Here is a 21,201-nt window from a genome sequence, read left to right on the forward strand (position 1 = left end):
AGATTCCTGAACTACCTTGGTCAACAGCAGCCACTGACATATCTGAGTGGAACAATCAGCATTACTTGGTATTGGTAGACTCTTATTTAAACTGGTTTGAGATTGATTTGCTACCTAACCTAACATCCAGTACTGTTATTACTAAGATGAAATGTCATTTCTCAGTCCCTGATAGTCCATGGTGGTCACTTATTTCTGACAACGGTACCCCGTTTACCAGTCAATTGTTTCAGAAATTTGCAAAAGAGTGGGACTTTATCCATGTTACTAGTAGTCTGGAATACCCACAGTCATACGGCCTTGCTGAACGTGTAGTACAGAGTGCAAACCAATTACTAGAGAGGTCAAAGCGTGACAATACCAATATCTTCTTTACTTAATCTCAGAAATATACCCGTGAAAACCTACTAGGCTCGCTTTTCTATCTAGGCAAACCAGAACAACCTTGCCTATCAGTTCTAGTTTGTTGGTGCCTAATGCTAAAAACACAAGAGCAATCAAAGCCCAGCTCTTTAAGAAGCGTTCCTTTCAAAAATCCGGCTATGATAAAATGAGCAGATTTCTTCATCGTTAAAAGAAGGAGAGACAGTGAGGATGCAACTGGTGAAAGGTTTTGATCAAATTGGTCAGTGAGATGCATATGTGCTGAGCCGAGATCCTATTTAGTGGATTCTGAGGACATAGTATACAGGAGAAACCACAGGAATCTTCTTCTTCTTCTGGTGTCTGAAACGATATCGCAGCATCATGCCTGTGATACAGACTCTAGATCTCAGAGCAACCCTGACAGTGTTCATACTGAAGAACATGTCTCAGTATCCATTCCCATTCCCGATGATGTCCCAGATGTCCCCAAAGTTGAACATTTCTTGAAGACAGTCCCCGTTGCTAGATCAAATTCTGATTTTTATGTTACATGATCAGGTTGTATTTCTAGACCTAGTATAAAATACACAGTAACCTGGACATGATTGTTTTATTTGTCTAATTTTGTATGTCAAAGAGTTAGTTCTGTATAATTGCATGTCATTGAATGCTGTCATTTGGTATATGATCTATTGCTCAAAGAGGGAGGATGTAGAACAGAGCATGTGCGTGTAACTTTAAGAAGCATTTCCAGATGTAGCACGTGTATATAAATAGTGAGCATATGCAGGCAGCAGTGCCATTTTGAGAGAACAGCCAGAGTGTTAACACACATGAGTGTAGTAGTCAGTTTGTTTATAAGTTTATTTAAGTTTAAGTTACTAAGCCTCAGTCCTGATGGGTTTGTGTATAATAAAGCTGCTTGAACATAACCCACAACTGTCCGTCTATTTTATCCTAACCGGATGAGCAACAGGCAGTATCCCAGATTTGTAATTTTAAGAGAAGGCAGCTGAAAAGGAAAGATGTCCTATTGTTAACTGCTAGCCAGTGAAGTCCTTTAATGAGGACACAATGGTGGATATGGGAATTTGCTAGTAATGCAAGTCTGATCCTTTTCTCCTGTTCACATAATGCTGTCCCAATCCTATCTATACAATAAAGTTACATTACATGCATAAACAGTCATATACAATGGGTACCACAAATGAACATCAAAGTTATTTATGCTCCAGGTATTTAGAGCTTTTTCCTAAGACTGATAGAAAACTGATAGGTAGCTAAAGGAAAGCCATGTGCCTGAAACAAGAATGAAAACACTTGAGGCAGCTGCATGTGCCCAAGGATCCCAGTCCATTCATGTATGTACCATTTGGTACTCTCTAGGGCCTGTAATACTTGCACATCCTAAAACCCTGCTGGTTTGTCAATTTTTCATAATATGTATTCATATGCCATCTATGTGCCACTCACCATCACAGACTTGCAATACCCAGATACAGGAACTCATAGCTGACTTAATGGGAAGAATTTGTTTCTATAATTAATACCTTGGTTGGGGTATCTAAACAAAGGTAACAGAATCAAAGATCAGTGCTGTAGTAGCTTTAAGCTATATGGGACATCATGCCAAGGGCTGGACCCACCTGTCCTGGATTCCAAAGATTTAGCTCTCCATCCATATGCTGCCACTGATAAATCCAAGACCATGAAATAAAACAGTGGCTTGAGCATGAAATATTTCAGAACTTTCTTGCCACAGAAGAGTGTACTCCTCTGTAGGCTTTGGAAGAGCACTGGTTGGACAGAGCTTTGACTTATCTAGGGAGGTAAGTTTCCTACTGGGGATTACCTTTCACTTAAAAAAGCAGGGTTATTTTATATTGTATGTTTTATTTCAGGACATTCTACTTTTTAATTGAGAGGTGTCTTTTAGTTTCTCTCAGATCTGAAACTGTTCTTTGAGGAAAATTCTGTATAAAATTAGTTTGCCTTTCAAAATACTGTAACATTTTACTTCAGGAACTTTGTGTGGAGTTAGTACATTAGTGGACAGGGTGATCATAACAAAAAAATTCTGCAAAATGTTTCTGTTTTTCTCAGAACTTTCAACCAACCCTCAGCAGTCCTGCTGACCTGTTATCAGGCCCCTTTCTCAGCTGTAAGCTGGTTGGAAGTCCCTGCAGGTTTTCCCTAACGTTTTGTGAGAGCTGGGGATTTTTTTAAGATGAAGTGTACTGCTTTTGGACTACTGTGCTGTGAGAGGTAAGGGCCGGGGTGTTTGATGCGCATGACTTTACCTCAGAAACTTCCTTTGTGCCAAGGAGGTTTTACTGACTTTTCTTAGCTGTACTGTCCACCTGAGAGACTTTGTCTGCAGCTAGGGCATGGATCCAGGTCCTGCTAATTCTATTCCTTCTTCCCCAAGGAACAAAAAGAAGAAACCTGCCCAGGAAACTTTGGTCTTCAGGTCAGCTTCTGTCTTGCCTCAGCAGCTGATACGGGTGACTCTGTTGTAGCCATCAATTATTCCTTGAACTTCTCATCTTTTCCTTCTGGTCACTCTGGTGTTGCTCCTCAAGATACCACTATGGATCGGGGATCAGACATGTCCTCCACTGCTGACCTGTTGCCTCTGCCAGGAAAGGAATAACTATTATTGCAGGCTTTAGGAAAGGTACAAGGAGGTGCTCGTCTCTTAACTGCAAAGAACAGCCTATTCCCCAGGGAAGGGACTCTCCATCCAACTGCTCTTTTGCTAGGGGATACCTTAGAAAAAGAATGCATAATTTTAGGCTTTTTCCTCATCTGAAGCAGATAACTGAGTGGGAGTGGGAAAAGGAGTGGTGACAGCATTCCAGTTACTCCGTGATGATTATCCTTCTCCGAAGAGGAAGGAAGTTATTTCTTCCCTGACAGATTCTCATTCCCAGTCTGAGGGATAGGATTTGGACTTGGACTTTACAGGAATGAGATTCTGATTCTCAGCATTGTTCTTCCTCAGATTTTCCTCCTGAACAATGATTGTTTTCTAATATTATTGCCAATATGAGGGACTATTTTTAGTGGAAACAAAAAGACGTGTTTGAATCTCTACATAGACATTAAGATTTATTACAGATGGATTTCCCTTAACCTGCACCTGTTTCTCCAGTTTTGTCAACCAAAGATGATGCTTTTTTTTTTGCATCTTGCTCTCTTCCTGGCAGTCAGCCATTTGCTCCTAAATGTCTGCAAAGTTGTATAAAGTTAGTGTCTACCAAACTTCTTTCAGCTGCCAACCTTCTGCCTTCTGAGAAACTGGGAATGTTTTTGGATAAGTTTTTGGATAGGTATGGAAAAAGAGTTTGTCTTCTACTTTAGCCTTCATAACTGCTAACTGTCATGAATATATCTATGTTTTTGTTGGTTTCCTATGATATTTTAAGGAATTTAAGTACTGTTCTCTCTCCCTCGGGTACTAAAACGTGTGTGTGTTCCATATTATCTGCTATGTCTCAGGTAACTAAACATCCTTTAAAATGTGCTTAAGACATTGCCAACTATTTCTTTTTTCCCCAAGGAACAACGGGAAGAAACTTGCACTGGAAGCTTCAGTCTTCAAGTCAGGGCTGCTGTCACTGGTTCTGTTTTAAGAAGAATTGTTTGGCTACTGTTTTCAGAATTTGTCAGAGAATTTCAATTTGATCATTTTAAATGCCCCTCTGGATAATGAGATGTTATTTGAGGAGAAGGGATGTCTGAATTAAGTGGTCAAAGCTAGTATCAGTGGGGCTGCAGTCAACTGGCACAGTGTCAGGTGTAGTGCATTACAGAAGAATGCTAAAGAAGATGAAAAGTAAGGTGTGTAAAACAGCGGTGTGATCAGTACTACTGTATGGTACAGGAACCTGAGGAGTGAAAGCATGGCACTTGAGGAAGCCAGAGGTGATGGGAATGAAGTGCCTGAGATGTTTGGTTGGATACACACTATGTGACAGACAAAGAAACAGAGACATAATAGCAGAAGCCAAAGTAGCTCCAGTTGTAGAAAAGGTCAAAGAAAGCAGTGCTTTGGGCACATGTACAGAAAAGCAGAAGACATGCTGGTGAAAAAGATTTAAGGCAGGCAGGAAGAAGGCAAGAGAAAATCAGGGCATCCAGCAAAGAGGTGGATAAACTGTGTAAGAGAAGACCTGTGACAGTCAGGCATGACTATCGAAGAAGGTAGAAGGTAGGTGGCATTAAATGGAGAGAGATGGCGACATTTGACCCGGCACCCCGACCCCATGTAGAAAATGTGAAAAAGGGGTTTGATGACGATGATTTTGCACTTTCTCCGCAGTAGTCCTTTAAGGGTGCAGATGAAATGGGGGAAGTTAATTTGGGGGGGGGGGTCATCAAGATTTTTCAACTTTCCAAAAAAATAATAGAAACTTTCAGAAAAATTTACTCTGCAAGGTTCAAGCAATCATAATTTCAAACAGCAGTGGCATGGAGGGTCAAAGATAAAAGGAGGATTCTCCCAGAGCCAGGGACAGTATGGCCCTTCTAGACTTCCTCTCCCCATCCTCCCTACCCTGTCACCTTCATGAATCTGCCCCAGAGTTTAGGTCTTCATTGTCCTTTGGAGCACCAGATAACTTCATGCAGATGGGTTTCAGGAATCATTCTTAAATGTATGCTGACAGTGTGACTCCCTTTCTTACTTTCAAGGGTTTCCTCTACACCCTCTCAATCAAACTATCCTGTTCCATCATGTTCTAAATCACATGCTGTCTCAGGGGTGATAGAACCTGTTCCCACAGACCAATAACGGAAAGGATTTTATTCACATTTCTTTCTGGTCCCAGGGAAAGAAATGTCCTGGAGACCTGTCATTGACTTTTTCTTTGTAAACCATCAAATCATATATCCTAAGTTCAAAATGCTTTCTCTACAATCCCTATTACTCCCTTCCAATTCTTCCTTCCAGTTTTCTGGTACCTTTGGATTTAAAAGACACTTCCCATCACATTCTACTCAGCAACAATTTCAGTTGTTTTTTGCATTTCTCTTTATTTTGTTTACATTTTTAGTTTGCTGTATTGTTTTTTTTTTTTTTTTGGGGTTATCTACAGCTTTGGGATTGTTTAGTGCATGGCTCCTACTATAGCCCATTTCAAGTTGCAGGGCATTTACATTTTCTTTCATTCTTTCTCATAAGATAGTGGTTCTATGGTGTTTTCTAAATACAATACTTATGATGGGATTTCTTCTTCAAGATAAAGTGAAGCACTGCAGGCAGCATTTTCTGACAGTTTCAAATCAGACTCAGTTGACTGCCAGAAAAAAAATCTCACAATTCTAGGTTTGATGACCTTAACTATTCTCATGATTCCCTTGGCTAGAAGTCTTTTGGAAACAGCAGCCTGGTCACTGGAACACCGTTTTCTCAAGCATTATAAACTGGATTCCTTCTGTATGTCTAGGGCAGGCTTTGCTAGGACTGTTTTCCAAGGGATCCTGGACACTGACCAAGCTTCGTCTTTCCTAACTCAGTAAGCTCTGGTATTCATCTCATATAGTATAAGACTGCTGCAGCAGTGAGTGACTTTATGATGGTAAGCTTGCCATAACAGTACTGGTTTGAATAAGATCACTGCTGCAGTAGCCCACCAGCCACCTATTTTTGTTATTTTTTTCCAGGGTGTGGGATTTGTAATTGGTATGTTCTTATCATACTGGGCTTTGGCCTTCATACCTTCTGAGGCAAGAAAGCTCTGCGGTATATTGAGCTCTACTCATTGGTTTTAATCACAGTCTTGTGCTTACTAGTGGCTAGGTTGTGCGGAAAGAGCCCTAAAGCTTTGGAAACCTGCCTGGATCCAGTCCTTGGTATGGTATCCCATGTAGCTTAAGGCTACTGTAGTAGTGATCTATTCAAACATATACTGTTATGTAAATTTACTTACACATCTGTACTTTAATGGAGACATCTGGAAAGTTAGCAGGGACAAGGACCTCCTAGGATTAAATTTAGAGAACTCATAAAGTACTACTTATTAATCAATGTCATTCTCATACATTCCTGTCTGTTTATAGGCTGAATCATACCTTTCAACTGTCCCTGAATTTGCAGACTGTCCCAGATGTTGCCACATATTTTTGTTTTGTTCCATGTAAAATGTGTAGTTTTCTGGCATATTTTTGAGGATTGCAGTCACTAAATAATGACACATGTTTGAGTTTCAGGGTTAGCCACCTGGCAGTGTAAACCTTGGTTCTAGTTGATTGTCACTGCTGAAGTGGCACCCCTGACCTCATGTGCAAAAATTGGAAAAAGGGGTTGTGGATGGATTTTCTATTTATTTTTTATTTTACATTTGTTGACCGGGCTAGTCTAACTGGATATATGTCCATTCTCAGTAGAGGCCCGGGGAGAAAAGCTCCAACAGTATTATGCAACGTTATACAAGTGTCAAAGATTACAAGGCATATACAATAGGAAAATGCATCTTGAATGATTCTACATATAAAATCCTTATAGATATGTTTTCACTACACAAAAAAACAAAAAAAGGACTTACATATAAACATTTAGCCAACATTACATATAGGCAGATTGTCAGAGAGAGAATAAGGAAACTTATACACTGGTTTCTGTTAAGCATTGTGTATACAGAGTTGTGGACAGTATAGAGATATCAGAAATGGCTAGCAGTTATTCAATTGTAGTATTAGAGAACTGGAAAAGTAAAAACATTTTTTTCTCTTTTGTTATATCATGTCCCTTAAAAATAGTAGAGAAATAAGTCATCAGAAAGAGTGTTACAGGCATTTAAAGCTATTAAGGCTGGTGGAGAAAGTATCAGTGAGGATTAGTGCATGGGCATAGCCAAAGGGATTTTAGGAAGGATCCAAGTTGCTCTGGATGGATTTGAGTTTCAGACTTACATCATTCAGAAAAATGCATGCTAATGCAAAACATGTTAATGTTAAGTTGTCCCATCTCGCCTTCATTCTTGCCGTTTGGGTTCGGCTCCGACTCGGCATACTTCTATAGCTCGAGAGCTATTTACTGGCTCAAGGCTAACCTTATCCTAGAATGTCCAGCATCAGCTACCCAGATTTCGTTTGCCACGTCAGCTGTGAGGTTGCTTCGTTACTGGCTCAGGCTTAGTATAGTTTTTTCTATGATTATAATTGTTGTTTATTCCTAAAATTTGTCAAGTTTTTGTCTAGATATAGTTCTTTATCCTTTATTGCCTTTCTTGTTTGTGTTGTAGCTTTGTCGGCCGTCGCTCCATATCTCGCAGGCCTTCTGTTTCTGCTGAGCTTGTTTAAATTAGAGAGTCCCCCCCCCCCCTTAGGACAGCCATTTAAATTAGAGGTTCTCCTTTCTGTTCCTTAACTGTAAAAAAAAAAAAAAAAAAAAAAAAAACTGTTTGTTTTTAGTATAGTAGTGTAACATGTCTAAAAAGGCCAAAGTTTCTGGCTTCAAAAAGTGTGACTCATGCTGTTAGAAAATGTCTCTGACAGATGGGCACACTAGCTGTGTTTATTGTTTAGGGGCTGTGCACCTGCAGGACTCCTGCTCTATCTGTCATGCATTTAGTCCAAGGGTCCTGCAGGACTGCAAAAACAAATTAATCCTTTGAGGATTATTGAAACCACAGGATTCCCCGGCTAAAGGTTCTCAGCCAGTGAAATCCTCTAAGTCTGTCAAAACGTCGGCTCCATCCTCAGAACCGACTCCTGGGCTTGAAGAACCAAGCTTGTTAGTGCCGACTAGCATTGACAAGTCATCCAACTGCCACCTTGGAGCTGTCTCGGAGCCACAAGCAAGCAAGGTCTCCTTCACTGGAGCTGATCCGCTTGGTGTCACAATCACCCTTATTAGGAAGTGAACGCAGGCATCGCTCTTCATCCCACTCCTCTCGATCCTCCAGGTTATTGGATCAAGACATGGAGAGAGTAGTCAGCAGGCTGCTAAAATCACAGGCCCTTGCGAAATTACTTTCCAGCCCACCTCAGCAGGTTGCAGCTCCATCCGCCTCCATCTCCATTCCTCCTCCGACTACACTTAGTTGGGAGCCGGAGACTATGGACGTGCTGATAGTAGAACCGACCATGCCGATCACCTCCTCTTCGGTTCCAACGTCGACTCTGATCACCTAGATTGTTCCATCCATCAAGGGATCTGGGTGCCAATACTCTCTCATCGATTCCGAAGAGGGAAGTGGCATCAGTCCCTTGTCCAACCCCGCTCTCCCTCTTGGAGCTTTGGCGCAGGTGAGCTCGGCTCCCACATCTGCCACGGAGACGTCGCCCTTGACGTGGAGAAGGACTCCTGTCTCTTTGGAGCCGGAGCTTTCTTTGCCTTGGGATCGTGATGCCTTCGAGGTCATGCAGAGTGTGCTGTCCCCTGAAGCAGCCCTACTATCAGCCCCATTGGCTCCTTCTCTTGTGGTACCTGTGCCAACCTTTACTCCTTCTCCGGCCCAGCAGCATAGAGAACCTATGCCCCAGGACACCTTATTGGGTGACCCGTCTTCTTCCGAGGCCTCCCCTGATCACTCAGAGGAGCGTCCTTGGAAGAAGAAGTGCAAGAGGAAGCACCTAGACTCCCATTAGTCTGTCACCTCAGATACAGAACTGGATGAATTGGAAGGGTCCTCCAGGTCCCCCTCTGAAGATGTTTCCTTTTTGGACATCCTTGAAATGCTTAAGCAGAGGGGTAGCTGGTCTTCTCTATCCCCTACTGAGGATGAGTCTGTATACCTGGAGGCATTTGGTTCCTGACCCTCCACCTCCTGGGTGTCTCTACCTTTCAATCCACTCATGTCTGTAGTGGCTCGAAAGGCTTGGTCAGCTCTGGATTCTGTGGACCCTACTCCGAGGAGACCAAATAAGTTCATAGCAGCCCCCCAGGACAAACAATTTGTCTCTAAAGGTATGCCAGTTGATGCCATGGTGGTAGCAGCAGCCACCAAGAAACAGTTAGCAGAAACGTCTTCATCTGTCCATCCACCAAACAAAGAGTCTAGGACAATGGACAGATATGGGAAGCAAATGTTTTCCTTGGCAATCTTCTCAATGAGGTCCCTGAATTATCTCTCTCATTTTATATGACTTCAAAGGGATCTCCTAAAAGAGCTTGGAGATACCCTATAAGATCCTACAGCTGAGGGAGCATCAGCCAAAATAGCTTCCCAGCTTGCAACTCTTAATTCTAATATCAACTCCTCCATGAGGCTGATTTCCTATGCAGCTGATGGAGTGAGCAGAGCTGCAGGTACAGGAGTGGCTCTCAGGAGACATGCTTGGCAGTGGCTGTGTCACTTTGCGGAACCCTTTCGGGTGTCCTTCACAAATACTCCTTTTGATGACACCTTGCATTTTGGGCCTCAGGTGAAAGACATGCTTACCGGGTGTGAGCAGGAAGGCAAGACTCTCTGCTATGGGAGTCCGTTTTTCCACTCCTAACGGACCTTATCCCAAAGGTCAGAAGGGTGGAAAGATGTGGTTTCCGAAGTCCCAGGGACCCTTGCCTGACACACGTGGTGATTTTCCCCCAGGGGCAGAGGAGGAAACAACAACAATGGCAGACGCCACCCTCGTGTCAGAGGGGGACTGCAAAATCAGGGTGACAGAGAAACTTTCTCTGCCAAACCCTTCCAGCATCCCTGATGGGTTGCCCAACTGCTCACCTCTGGAGGCAGTCGGGGAAGACTTTCCCTGTACCCAAAAGCCTGGCAAAATATAACAAGAAACAAATGGGTACTATCTATCATATCCGGAGGTTACAAAATCCCCTTTCATCAACCCCCTCTAAAGTCAAAAAAGTCCATCCCAGATGTCCCTCCCAATCTAAGGGATCAAGCAGTTATTCAAGTTTCAAAACTCTAGAAAAAAGAGCCATTCAGGAAGTCCCCGCAGACCATCTAGGGTCCGGAACATATTCAAGATTCATTTTAGTACCAAAAAAGACAGGGGACTCAAAACCAATACTGGATCTCAGCAGATTGAACAAATCTGTACAAAAAGAAAAGTTCCGGATGGTAACACTGCAGTCTATTCTCCCCTTTCTGGGTCAGGACAACTGGATGTACTCCATAGATCTTCAGGATGTGTACTACCATATCAAAATGGACAGACGCTCCAGGAGATTTCTTCGCTTCCGGGTAGGGGGCCAGTCATTATCAGTTCAGAGCTCTGCCCTTTAGTCTCACCACAGCCCCCAGGGTGTTCACCAAATGTATGGCAGTAGTCACGGCTCACCTGAGACATCAAGGATTCCAGGTGTTTCCCTATCTAGATGACTGGCTCCTAACTGCTACCACCAGGCATCAACTCTTAGAGGCACAGGATTATACAATATCAACCTGCACCCAACTAGGCATTACATTAAATTTCGAAAAATCTGCCTTGTTGCCCTGTCAATCTGTTACATATATAGAAGCAGAATTAAACACAAAACAGATGTTTGCAAGGTTACCTCAGGAAAGAGTTTTCTCTATTCGCCAACAAGTGTCATTTCTAATGCAGAGCAGAAAGATCCAAGTCAGACATGTCTTGCAAGTTCTAGTCTCCATGGCAACTGCCATTCTTCTTGTACCATTAGTGTGTTACCATATGAGAGTCCGTCAGTGGCTTCTCTTCACGCAGTGGTCCTTCCAAGAGCTACCCATGTCTCACATGATCCTGATTACAGAAACATGCAAAAGACACCTCTCTTGGTGGATGGTCTCCCCAGTGGTGACTCAGGGCAGACCTTTCATTCAATCCCCTCTGGTAGCCACAGTGACCACGGACACCTCCCTGATAGGGTGGAGGGGGCATTATCTAGGCAGAACAGTCCAAGGCATGTGGCAACCTCATGAGTACTATCTGCATATCAATGTCCTAGAGATGAGAGCAGTGCTCCTAGCGTTGCAAGCTCTTCAAGACTTTTTTTCCTTCCAGGACTATTGTGATCCAAACAGACAACATGTCATTTGCGTGGTACATCAACAAGCAGGGTGGAACCGGGTCCTACCCCTTGTGTCGAGAAGCCCTCAGGCTATGGCAATGGGCGATTTCCTCCCAGTGTTTTCTGACAGCAATGCACATCCCTGGGAAATCCAACGTAATAGCGGACAGGCTTAGCAGGGCTATCCTCATGCCTCACGAGTGGTCTCTGAATCAGGAAGTTGCGGAACTTATCTACCACAAATGGGGCCAGCCTTGCTGCGATCTATTTGCCACTCCCCTCAACAACAAATGCAGCAGCTACATCTCCCTGCTTCCTCCACCAGGTCAAACTCCCAGGGACGCTCTAGTCCACGATTGGCCTCAGGGACTCCTTTATGCATTTCCCCCTTTTCCCTAATTCCAAGACTCATACAGAAAGCAAAATCACTAGGTTACAAAATGATCCTCATTGCCCACTATTGGCCTCGACAGATATGGTTTCCATTCCTGCACCTTCACCTTCTAGACCAGCCTTGGGTTCTGGCCCAGTGCCAGATCTGTTGATTCATTAGTCAGACGGGTTACACCAATCCCTTCAGACTCCCAAGCTCACAGATTGGTTTCTCCACTTCCTACCTTAGCCAGGCTTCCAAGTATCTCTCCAGCAGTTTGTGATATTATTGTATTCTCCCACAAGTCAACTACCAGAAAGACTTATGCTAGCAAATGGAAAAGATTTTCTTACTGGGCAGAATCTAGAAACGTAGACCCCTTTTCAGCCCCAGTCCATCAAATTCTAGAATTTCTAGCAGAGCTTTTTCAGTCGGGTGCAGCTACTGCTACCATCAGGGTACAACTGGCAGCCATATCTAATTTTCATATTGGAATTCTTAATTCTAGCATAATGTCTCATAAGCTCTGCAAGCCTTCATGAGAGGAACATCTCTTCTTAGACCCCCAGTGAGGGATCCACCTCTACCTTGGGAATCTCAATTTAGTTTTGACTTCTTTGATTCTGCCTCCCTTTGAACCAACAGCTTTATGTCCCTAAAAATTTATTTCTTGGAAAACACTTTTTCTGGTTGCTATTACCTCAGCTAGAAGTGTTTCAGAACTCCAGGCACTCTGTGTTCGTCCTCCATATATGGTGTTTCACAAAGATAGAGTTTCTCTTAGAAGCAACCCATCCTTCATACCAAAAGTATGTTCAGAAAACAATTTAAATCAATCCATCAGTCTCCCTGTCTTCTTTCCCAATTATAGCAACAAGGCAGAATATGGTCTTCACCAACTGGATGTGCACAGAAAATTACGTTTTTACCTCCATAGAACCAAAGAGCTAAGAAAGTCATACCAATTATTTCTCTCCTATGCTCACAATAAGCAAGGCCTTCCAGTTTCTAAGGTGACCTTATCCAAATGGTTATCTGACACCATTGCCTTTATTTATCAGTTAAGGCATAAATATCTACCAGCAAAACCAAAAGGTCATTCTACTAGAGCATTAGTGACTTCTGTAGCCTTTCAGTCTAAATTGCCCATAGACTCAATTTGTGCAGCTGCCACTTGGGCAAACCCTCATACCTTTATCTCTCATTACAAAGTGGATGTGGTCTCCTATAGCAGGGCTTCCTTTGGTTCCACTGTTCTAAAGAGTCTGTTCTAATGAGCCACCTGGGGTCTTTAGGTGCTAGAGATGCTGTCCCAAACAACAAGAATGAAGGAGAGATGGGACAACTTAACATAAAGAAGTTATGTACCTACCATAACATTCCATGTTAGTTGTCCTTCATATCGCCTTCCTTCTTGCATCCTCCCCTCCTTCCCCCTTCCTGGAGAATTGAGAGGAGTTCACTATGGTTTCACTGGCTGATTTCCTTTTTCTTGGTTCACATGCCAGGTAATTTTATGACAGTTTACTCTGATCTGTTATTTTGGTAAATCAGTTTTAGGTTACTGGTTACTTTATATGTCTAGTATGCGCTATCACAAATGAGATCTGGGTAACTGACTCTGGGCATTCTGGGATAAGGGTTAGCCTCGAGCCAGTAAATAGCTCTCGAGCTATAGAAGTAGGCTGAGTCGGAGCCGAGGATCTGCTCTGAACCCAAACAGCAAGAAGGAAGGTGAGATGAAGGACAACTAACATGGAACGTTATGGTAGGTGCATAACTTCTTTTTCTATCAACTTTCTAAATATATAACAACAATATTTAAATTCTGTCCCTAATTGTGGGCCTTTGCCCCCATTGTGTTTGGTTTTGTGCGGATGCTTGTGCTAAGAGATTCTAAGTTATCATATGAATTTTCTTTGTAAGGGGTGGCTCATAATACTGGCTCTGGGCTGCAGCCCACCCCCAGCAAAAAGAAGATTAATTTTATTTTTTAATCTAAAGTTATCAATGAATACTTGAACAATGGAACTCCTTATATGCTAATTTGCACACATGGAGTTCTGGGAATGTCTGATTGTAGCTGAAAAAAAAATTAACTTGGCTTACTTCACTTGCTGGACTGTTTATTAAAACAGCCTGGCATCACAGCAGTTCTCCTTGCCTTTAACAGAAGGCAAAAATAATATTTAAAATGTGGCTCACAAGAGGCTACTGTATGAGGCATTGAGGCGCTATTTCTATTGGTTCGGGCAAATGAATGACAGCTGCAAAAATAACTAAATGATGTACATGTGAATTTCAGACTTAATAGCCCACAGAGTAAGAAAAGCATGCTGATGCAAGGCCTGTTATTTTAGCAACTCTTAAGTATATAAATAATAGTAATACAATATCTGTCCCTGATTTTTTTTTATCCTCCATCTTTTTAGCTTTCTCCATGATTCTCAAGATAAGATGCCGAGATGTTTGGGGTTAGTTGCAATAAGTTGTCCACTGTATTCTGACAACAGAGAGCCGAGAAGATACATAAATAACTGTTACACAGGAATATAGGTGTTGATTTATTTGATTGTAATCAAAGTTCTGTGGTGTATAGCCATGGTCATACAGATGACTGTAAATAATAGTCATGTGTGTGTTTGTGTATATAAGTATGCAGTGGAGCCAGAATAGATACCTTTGACTGTCCCTGCATTTGGAGAATGTCTCATATTTTGGTCTGTTCCATGTAATATCTGCAGCTTTTTCCGGAAAATCGCTTAAGACTGTAGTCAGTAAATAAAGACAGACACATGAGTTTCAGACTTAATACCCTTCAGAAAAAGCATGCTAATGCAAAGACTGTTCTTCTATCAACTTTTTAATTTAAAGACAATGTCTGTCCCTGATTTTGGTATTTTGTCTCCTGGATTCTTGAGCTAAGACATTGAGATTTAAAATGATAGATGTTGAAGTGGGTTGCACCCTGTATTCTGATAAACGTTAGATGAAAAGACAATTCTTCTGACAGGTATTTATGAATTTATTCATTAATTTGATCACAGTCAAGCATCTAAGGTGTACAGCCACAGCCATACAAATGGCTGTAATTGATGGCTGTGTGTGTGTGTATGTGTGTGTGTGTGTGTGTGTGTGTGTGTGTGTGTGTGTGTGTGTGTGTTAAATTATTGTGGGCAATTACTTTTATTTGTTTATGGTCTGCTATCTAACATATACAAAGTCAATGAATGTGGCTCTGGTTGCTGGGTGTGGGCCTGTTGGTTGGGATGTGGCACTCTGTTCAGGATATATGCTACAGTAACAAAGTAGCACAGTGATGCAGTGAGTAGCATTGTTGTCTCAAAGCACTTGCTCTTCTAGTTGAGTTTTGTTAATGATTCCTTGTGTGCAGAGTCTGCATGCATTATTTTGGTGTGTAGATTTTATTTGGCTGTTTTGGTTTCTTTGTCCAGGTCCTCAGGGGTATTGAATGCCTTTGGCCATTTGTTATTTTTACAGCAGGCTGTACTCCTAGATGGGATTTATACAACTCTGCAAGCATTTGTCATCTCAGTTTATTGGGAAGTACTGACCATGAAGCTATTCAAGACTTATTTTTCCTTGAATTAAAAATGTAAGACTTAACTTCTTTACTCATTTATGATTTTTATTCTGGCTAAAAGGTTATAAAGGATGAAAAGGTTATAAAAAGGTTCTTTAAGATGTGCCTCAGAACATCTGGAACCCTATAACTTCTGGGGGGCAAGCACCCCCTTCAGGATCCTGGTTTAATTCAATTATTCCCCCAGACTTATTTTAGTAGCGTCTTGATGGGATATGGTGGTGTGCTAAAAGAATGGAGGAGGAAACTCAAAAGTAAGACAAACTGCGATAAAAACAAATAAACAACCTATCTGGATTGTATGGATCTAGGATGGGGGAACGAACAGGTGAAAGTGCAGGCCTGCAGGGGGACCCAGAGATTTCATTATCTAGAGATCCATTTCACCTAAGGCTGGCCTTGCTGATTGCACTCAGGTGTCTGAGGTGGATATAGTCCATGATGTGAATGTAATGAGTGGGTAATGAGGCAGTCTGTGAATTGAATTTACTGATCTCACCTGTTGTTTGACTTGAGGTAATAACACAACTCCACCCCATTCCAATTAGCCACACCTAGTCAGTTGCTTTCTGCAGCCCCCTCCCCCAAGTGCTTTCTGTAGACTTTTTAATTTAAAGTCAACAGCTTTCACCACTTTTATTACATGAAATTCGTATTGGTTTGACATCTCAACTGTCCAGATTTTTGCAGAAGTCCATATTTATGGCTCATATTTTTGGTCAGTTTCTCCAAAAGTTTCTGGTGGCAATTCATTGGCAAATAATTGAGGACTGACCTCAGAAAATGACAGGAATCTGAGTTTTAGACATAATATCCTTCATAAAATTCATGCTAATGCAATACCTGTTATTCTAGCAACTAAGTGTGTAAGAGCAATATTTTAAAAAAACTGTCCCTATTTTTGGGCCTTTGACCCTCCATTATTTACGACGTTGTCCAGATGAGAGGTTGAGAGGTATGAATTCACAGCTCAAGACAAATCCAGAAATAATCATGAATAGAGACACTTAAAATATTAGTACTATTAACTTAAGAGATTTACAGAATAAGATAATGTGAATCAGTATACGTTTCCTGAAGTTAAAATAATCTACAACTCAATAAAGATTTATTATAGAAAAAAATAATCTACAACTCTGATTAAAGTGTAAATCACCACTTTTTCTCCAAAAGTTGACAGCTTACGACGAGGGAATAAGATGAAACAAAGCTACAATTTGAGTCAAAAATCAGGAACGGTAGAAAAGCGTCCATAATTAATTACTTTTATAACACAGTAATCTGGACTGCTGTTTGTCATCCCCCTGCCTAAAACCACTGTATATTTGTCAGTGTGAATTGACATGCAGGGATATCAGTTTGTAACAAACAGAGTTTGGGAAAGGGAGAACATCACAAAGTCTGCGGTGCAGTCGGGCTTGTGTGGAGAGTACAGTAAGGAGTCACAGAGCCTTGTCCTTACTCATGTGTTCGTTTTGGACAAAACTTTCCACCAATCCAAAGGCAGAAGTTTACTGGGATAGTAAACATGGCAGCCGAGCGATGTGTCTGAAGTTAACCATATTCAACCACAATTCAACACTTTATCTCATTTTGCGTAAGATTTCCAGTTAATCTACTAAATTATCAAAAACATTATCAGTCTTAATACTGCTTCTGGAGAGGTGGACAGGCTATGAAAATGCTCGGTATGTACGTGCCAGACCGATTTGCCTTGAAATCGTCTAACGTTCAAGAGGGGATGGGGTTGTACACCGCCAGACGAATCAAAAAGGTTTGTTCAGAACTTCTCTGACGACTGCTGTCTTGTGTAATAAAACTACATTTCTGTACAGCCATATTACTTAATGTGTGTTTCCACCACATTTCAGTAACGCTGTGATTGCTGGAGTTTGTAGCAGAGTGTGTAGCTACTACGATCAATATCTCTGCTGATGCTGCCAGTGCCACGTATTAGCATTATGATGACATTTCTGCCTTAAAAAAGCCGCTCCTTTCAAAACATACTGCACTTTTTGTATCGGGTTGCTACGCGATTTCACTTTAGAAATACGCCATTTTTTCCTTTGGAAAAAAATATATTTCATTTTGCGTTCTAGGTTGTATTAGCCCATACCCGTATTTGCTGCATATATTGAATGGATTTGTCCTGAAGTCCCACTTTTGTATCCCAAAATTAACAGTAAAGCATCAGTTTCAGTGAGCCGCTTACTTCATGCTGCAGCTTACTGAGGTAAAAGAAACATATCTATTTTGATGTTTCAGCTAGGTGAGAAGCCAGGGAACATTTTGCCCCTCCCCCCTTTCTCTCAGAGGCATGTTTTGTAGTATAAGTTTCCTAATTAACACAAGAGTAGGAGTTTCTAAGGAGTACGTTTTAAAAAGCGAGGGGATCCTTCATACTTGTTGCGAGATATTTTGAGAAGTCATTCAAGACTTTATGCAAAATTTATTTTAAGGGGTAGCACTGCACAGACTACACCAAGTGCCCCAGGGTTGAAATATCTACATGAAACTGAAAGGGTACAAATGAACCAGCAAATAAGACAAATGTGTATAAAATACCTTTCAACCTCTTGGTGCAAGAAGTCTGGACAAAGCTTTACAAAATGGGGGTGCAAAGACCCATAAACTTAGAAAGTTGCTAGAGTAACAGGGCTTGTGTTAGCAGAATATTTTCTGAAGGATTTGCAGTTTGAAACTCGATTATTATCATTATTTAGTAGTGACTTCAGTCCTCAGATCATCCCAGTGGTTTGCCACAAAACCCCAACTTTTATGAGGAATAGACCAAAATATAAAGCAAAAATGTGTACATTCTGTGAAAATCTGGACAGCTGAGTACTCTATTAACTGTGCAGTTGAAGAAATCTGCAGGTGTAGGACATCCTACAGCTCAGCTTTACTCAAGAATTCTGGAAAAAGGTGAAAAGTAATTGATGAACAAAGGCCCACAATCAATGTTGATTTTGAAAGAATTACACTGATTCACATTTTACATCAGAATGTATTTTCTGAATTATAAGTACTACGAAACTCAAATTTCTGGCATTATTGACTCAGTGTAATCCTCAGTGATCTTCCAGAAAGTCAGATATTTTACAAGAGATATGTTAAAACATTGAGGCAAATTCCAAGATACTCTGCAAAAATCAATCACATGTGTGAGGAATTGCTATATTCTCTATTCTGTATTTAGGACCATACAGTGCAAAAATGTGCACTAATTTATCCTTTGTTGACTGGGTCAGTTCCATTAGGCTAGTAGCCTCTTTTCAGAGGATACCCGATGTGGTACTACTAGTGGAAATTGGACCATGAGGAACTTCTTTTAGCCTTTTTGATAAGTGCCATGGGATCATACCTCTCAACTTCTTAGAGCAAGAAATCTGGATAAAGCCGTAAATAAAAGTGAAACAAAAGCCTAAAAATAGGGACAATTTTTAAATATTGCTATTACAGACTTAGAAAGTTGATAAAATAACAGGTTTTGCATTATCATGAATTTTCTGAAGGTTATGAAGTCATAAAATCACAGATGTCTGTCATTATTTTTTAACATCAGTCTTTAGTGATTTGCCAGTAAAGTCATAATTTTATGAAAAATGGACTAAAAATATGAGGCAAATATCTGGACATTCTGAGGAAATCTGTACAATTGAGAGGTATGCATGGGATCTTTTACATCCACCTGATTTACCACCTATTCAGGCAGATGGCATCTCAGTTTAATTTGTTATTAATGTACTACTTCTTGGTAGGAGGTAGCAGCAGAGTATGGAAATATGTGACTGTTGGGATGGTGTCAGGTTGTTGTCAGTGTGGAAAGTGGTATACAGTTCCAGGAAACCCTGTCAAGGAAACATCAATCACCATTTGCAAATAAACAAGCAAAAATAAATTGATACGTGTGTGTGTGTGTGTGTGTGTGTGTGTGTGTGTGTGTGTGTGTGTATAAAATTAACACTCAACATATCCTGTTCGATATCCATAAAAGAGCCATACAAACCACTCCCCAGCAAATTGGCAAATAATTAAAGATGCCATGAATATATAGGAAAATGTAACTCAAGATACAAAATAATACAAGGAGAAAGCAGAGGTCTCATGCCTGTGAGGCCCAAGTGGGAATGTATCTACTCCCTACATATCGACTGCTATGACTTGTGTATAATGCTATAATTCTGGCCCTTAGATTTAGCTTTGCACTTCTAAGATTTACTGATTTTCTCATAAAGTCAGAGCTGGCTATAGGGACATACTTTATTAAATAAATAAATCTGTACAGATATTCCTTGTCATTTACTGCATATGATGTAGTATAGGAAGAAACTCTGTTATGAAAAGTAAGAAGGTGCTTCTCTTTCTGATACTCTGTTATGATTTTTAATGATCTGTGCTATGATATTTAATGTTTAGAAGTTGAGAGGTATGGTATGTTTTGATTAAAACAGTTCCTTTAATGCTTTGTAGTTTATATTGCTGCATATCATAGCAAAACAAGAATGACAAGCCTTTTAAATTACATTTGAAGAAATTTTAATTTCCTTTTATTTATTGATTTAGCAGTGCCTTAAGTACTTTCTTAATACATGGATGTGCAGCAAAAGCAAGAGTGGGATGTGTTTTTTAATTGTGCTTCTTAATGAAACTGAAAGCTGCAAACCCATTACCATTAAACTAGTTTTTTCCAGTTGCCCAAAGTTTCAATGACATCAGTATTACCAGTGCAGAGGATTATGATCAAGACATAGGTATTATAAAATTTACCTCAAATGCAGACTGTGACAGAGCTCGAGAAGTGAATTCTGACATTCATGTTGAGAGCACATAATATTTATCCATTTATTTGTCTTTGTTAACTGGGAAAAGTCAGACTGGGTAAAATCTATTTTCAGTGGAGGTGCGGGGAGAAAAGCTACACATGATGTACATTTATAATTGGAAGGTAAAAAGATACATGAGCTTATTTACATGATTTATAAATATACATGAGCATAGCATTTTAGCACAAAAAACAAGAGAGAAATGAACATAAGTTTGTTAATCATTGAATAGAGAAATAACATACAATAACAATGTATTTATAGCATGCTGGCTGCAAGGAAAAGATCATACTGGGATGTTTTTCAGTTTTATGTATGGGTGAGTGAAGATACTTAGTTGTAAGTTTTTGTAGTGCACTTAATCTGCTGTGTGTAATGCCAGTTACAGAAGAAAGGTGTAGGAACACAGTGTTTTACAGCTCTGAAGAATGAAAAATGCATAGCAAAGCCATACAGACAGTGAGCAGTAGTGAAATGAAGTGTTATTCTGATGAACATATGGCTTTATAAGTTGTTAGGCACTTCACTCTGCCACACTTTTTTGTGTGTGTATGTTTATGTATTATATGTGACTGTGAAGAAAATTGTGAAAATGCTTTGCAAGCTGTTCTGTGGTGCCATTTTTTGCTCTTTTCTTAAGACTAGAGCTTGACAGCTTTGTAACTTGTTTAACAAAACATTGTTAAACACATTATTTATGCCAGAAAGGTGCTTAACACAGTTGCCTTTTACACAAGTTACGGTGGAATTGCAGAACTCGAAGCAGTACCAAAGTGTTATCTGCCGTAACTGCAAGGAAATTGGTAGTGTGTTTTCTTTGTTTTTAGTTGGACTTAAATTACTTGGACAAACCAGCTGAAGAGGATAGTAGCTGGTATGCCGAAATTAGGAGGTAAACAGCATGTAGGTTGTTTATTTACTTTTTGCTGATCATTGTTATAGTGACCATTGATTGTACTTTTAAGTAGGAAAATGTGCTTGTCTGACAACCAACAAATTTATAAATATTACTGTGGTCATAATGTTTTGTCATTTTATCTGTCTTGGCAGGGCTAATGTGTGTTTGAGTGAAGCAAGTTGAAATACATTACAGTGCAAA

At 40.6% G+C, this 21,201-nt stretch overlaps 1 protein-coding gene across 2 annotated transcripts in view; it reads left to right on the plus strand.

Moving 5' to 3' along the window:
- Positions 1 to 16,596: 16,596 nt before the first annotated feature.
- PRDM5 (PR/SET domain 5) overlaps positions 16,597 to 21,201 on the plus strand; it is a 2,968,604-nt gene continuing 2,963,999 nt past the window's right edge. For both annotated transcript variants that reach the window (XM_044074997.1, XM_044074998.1), the window contains exon 1: positions 16,597 to 17,050. In XM_044074997.1, coding sequence (XP_043930932.1) covers positions 16,952 to 17,050 — 99 coding nt within the window. In that variant the 5' untranslated portion in view covers positions 16,597 to 16,951. The remainder of the gene's footprint in view (positions 17,051 to 21,201) is intronic.

This window comes from Protopterus annectens, chromosome 6.part0 (assembly GCF_019279795.1).
Source record: "Protopterus annectens isolate FY-2018-M chromosome 6.part0, PAN1.0, whole genome shotgun sequence".
Classification (NCBI taxonomy): Eukaryota; Metazoa; Chordata; order Ceratodontiformes; family Protopteridae; genus Protopterus; species Protopterus annectens.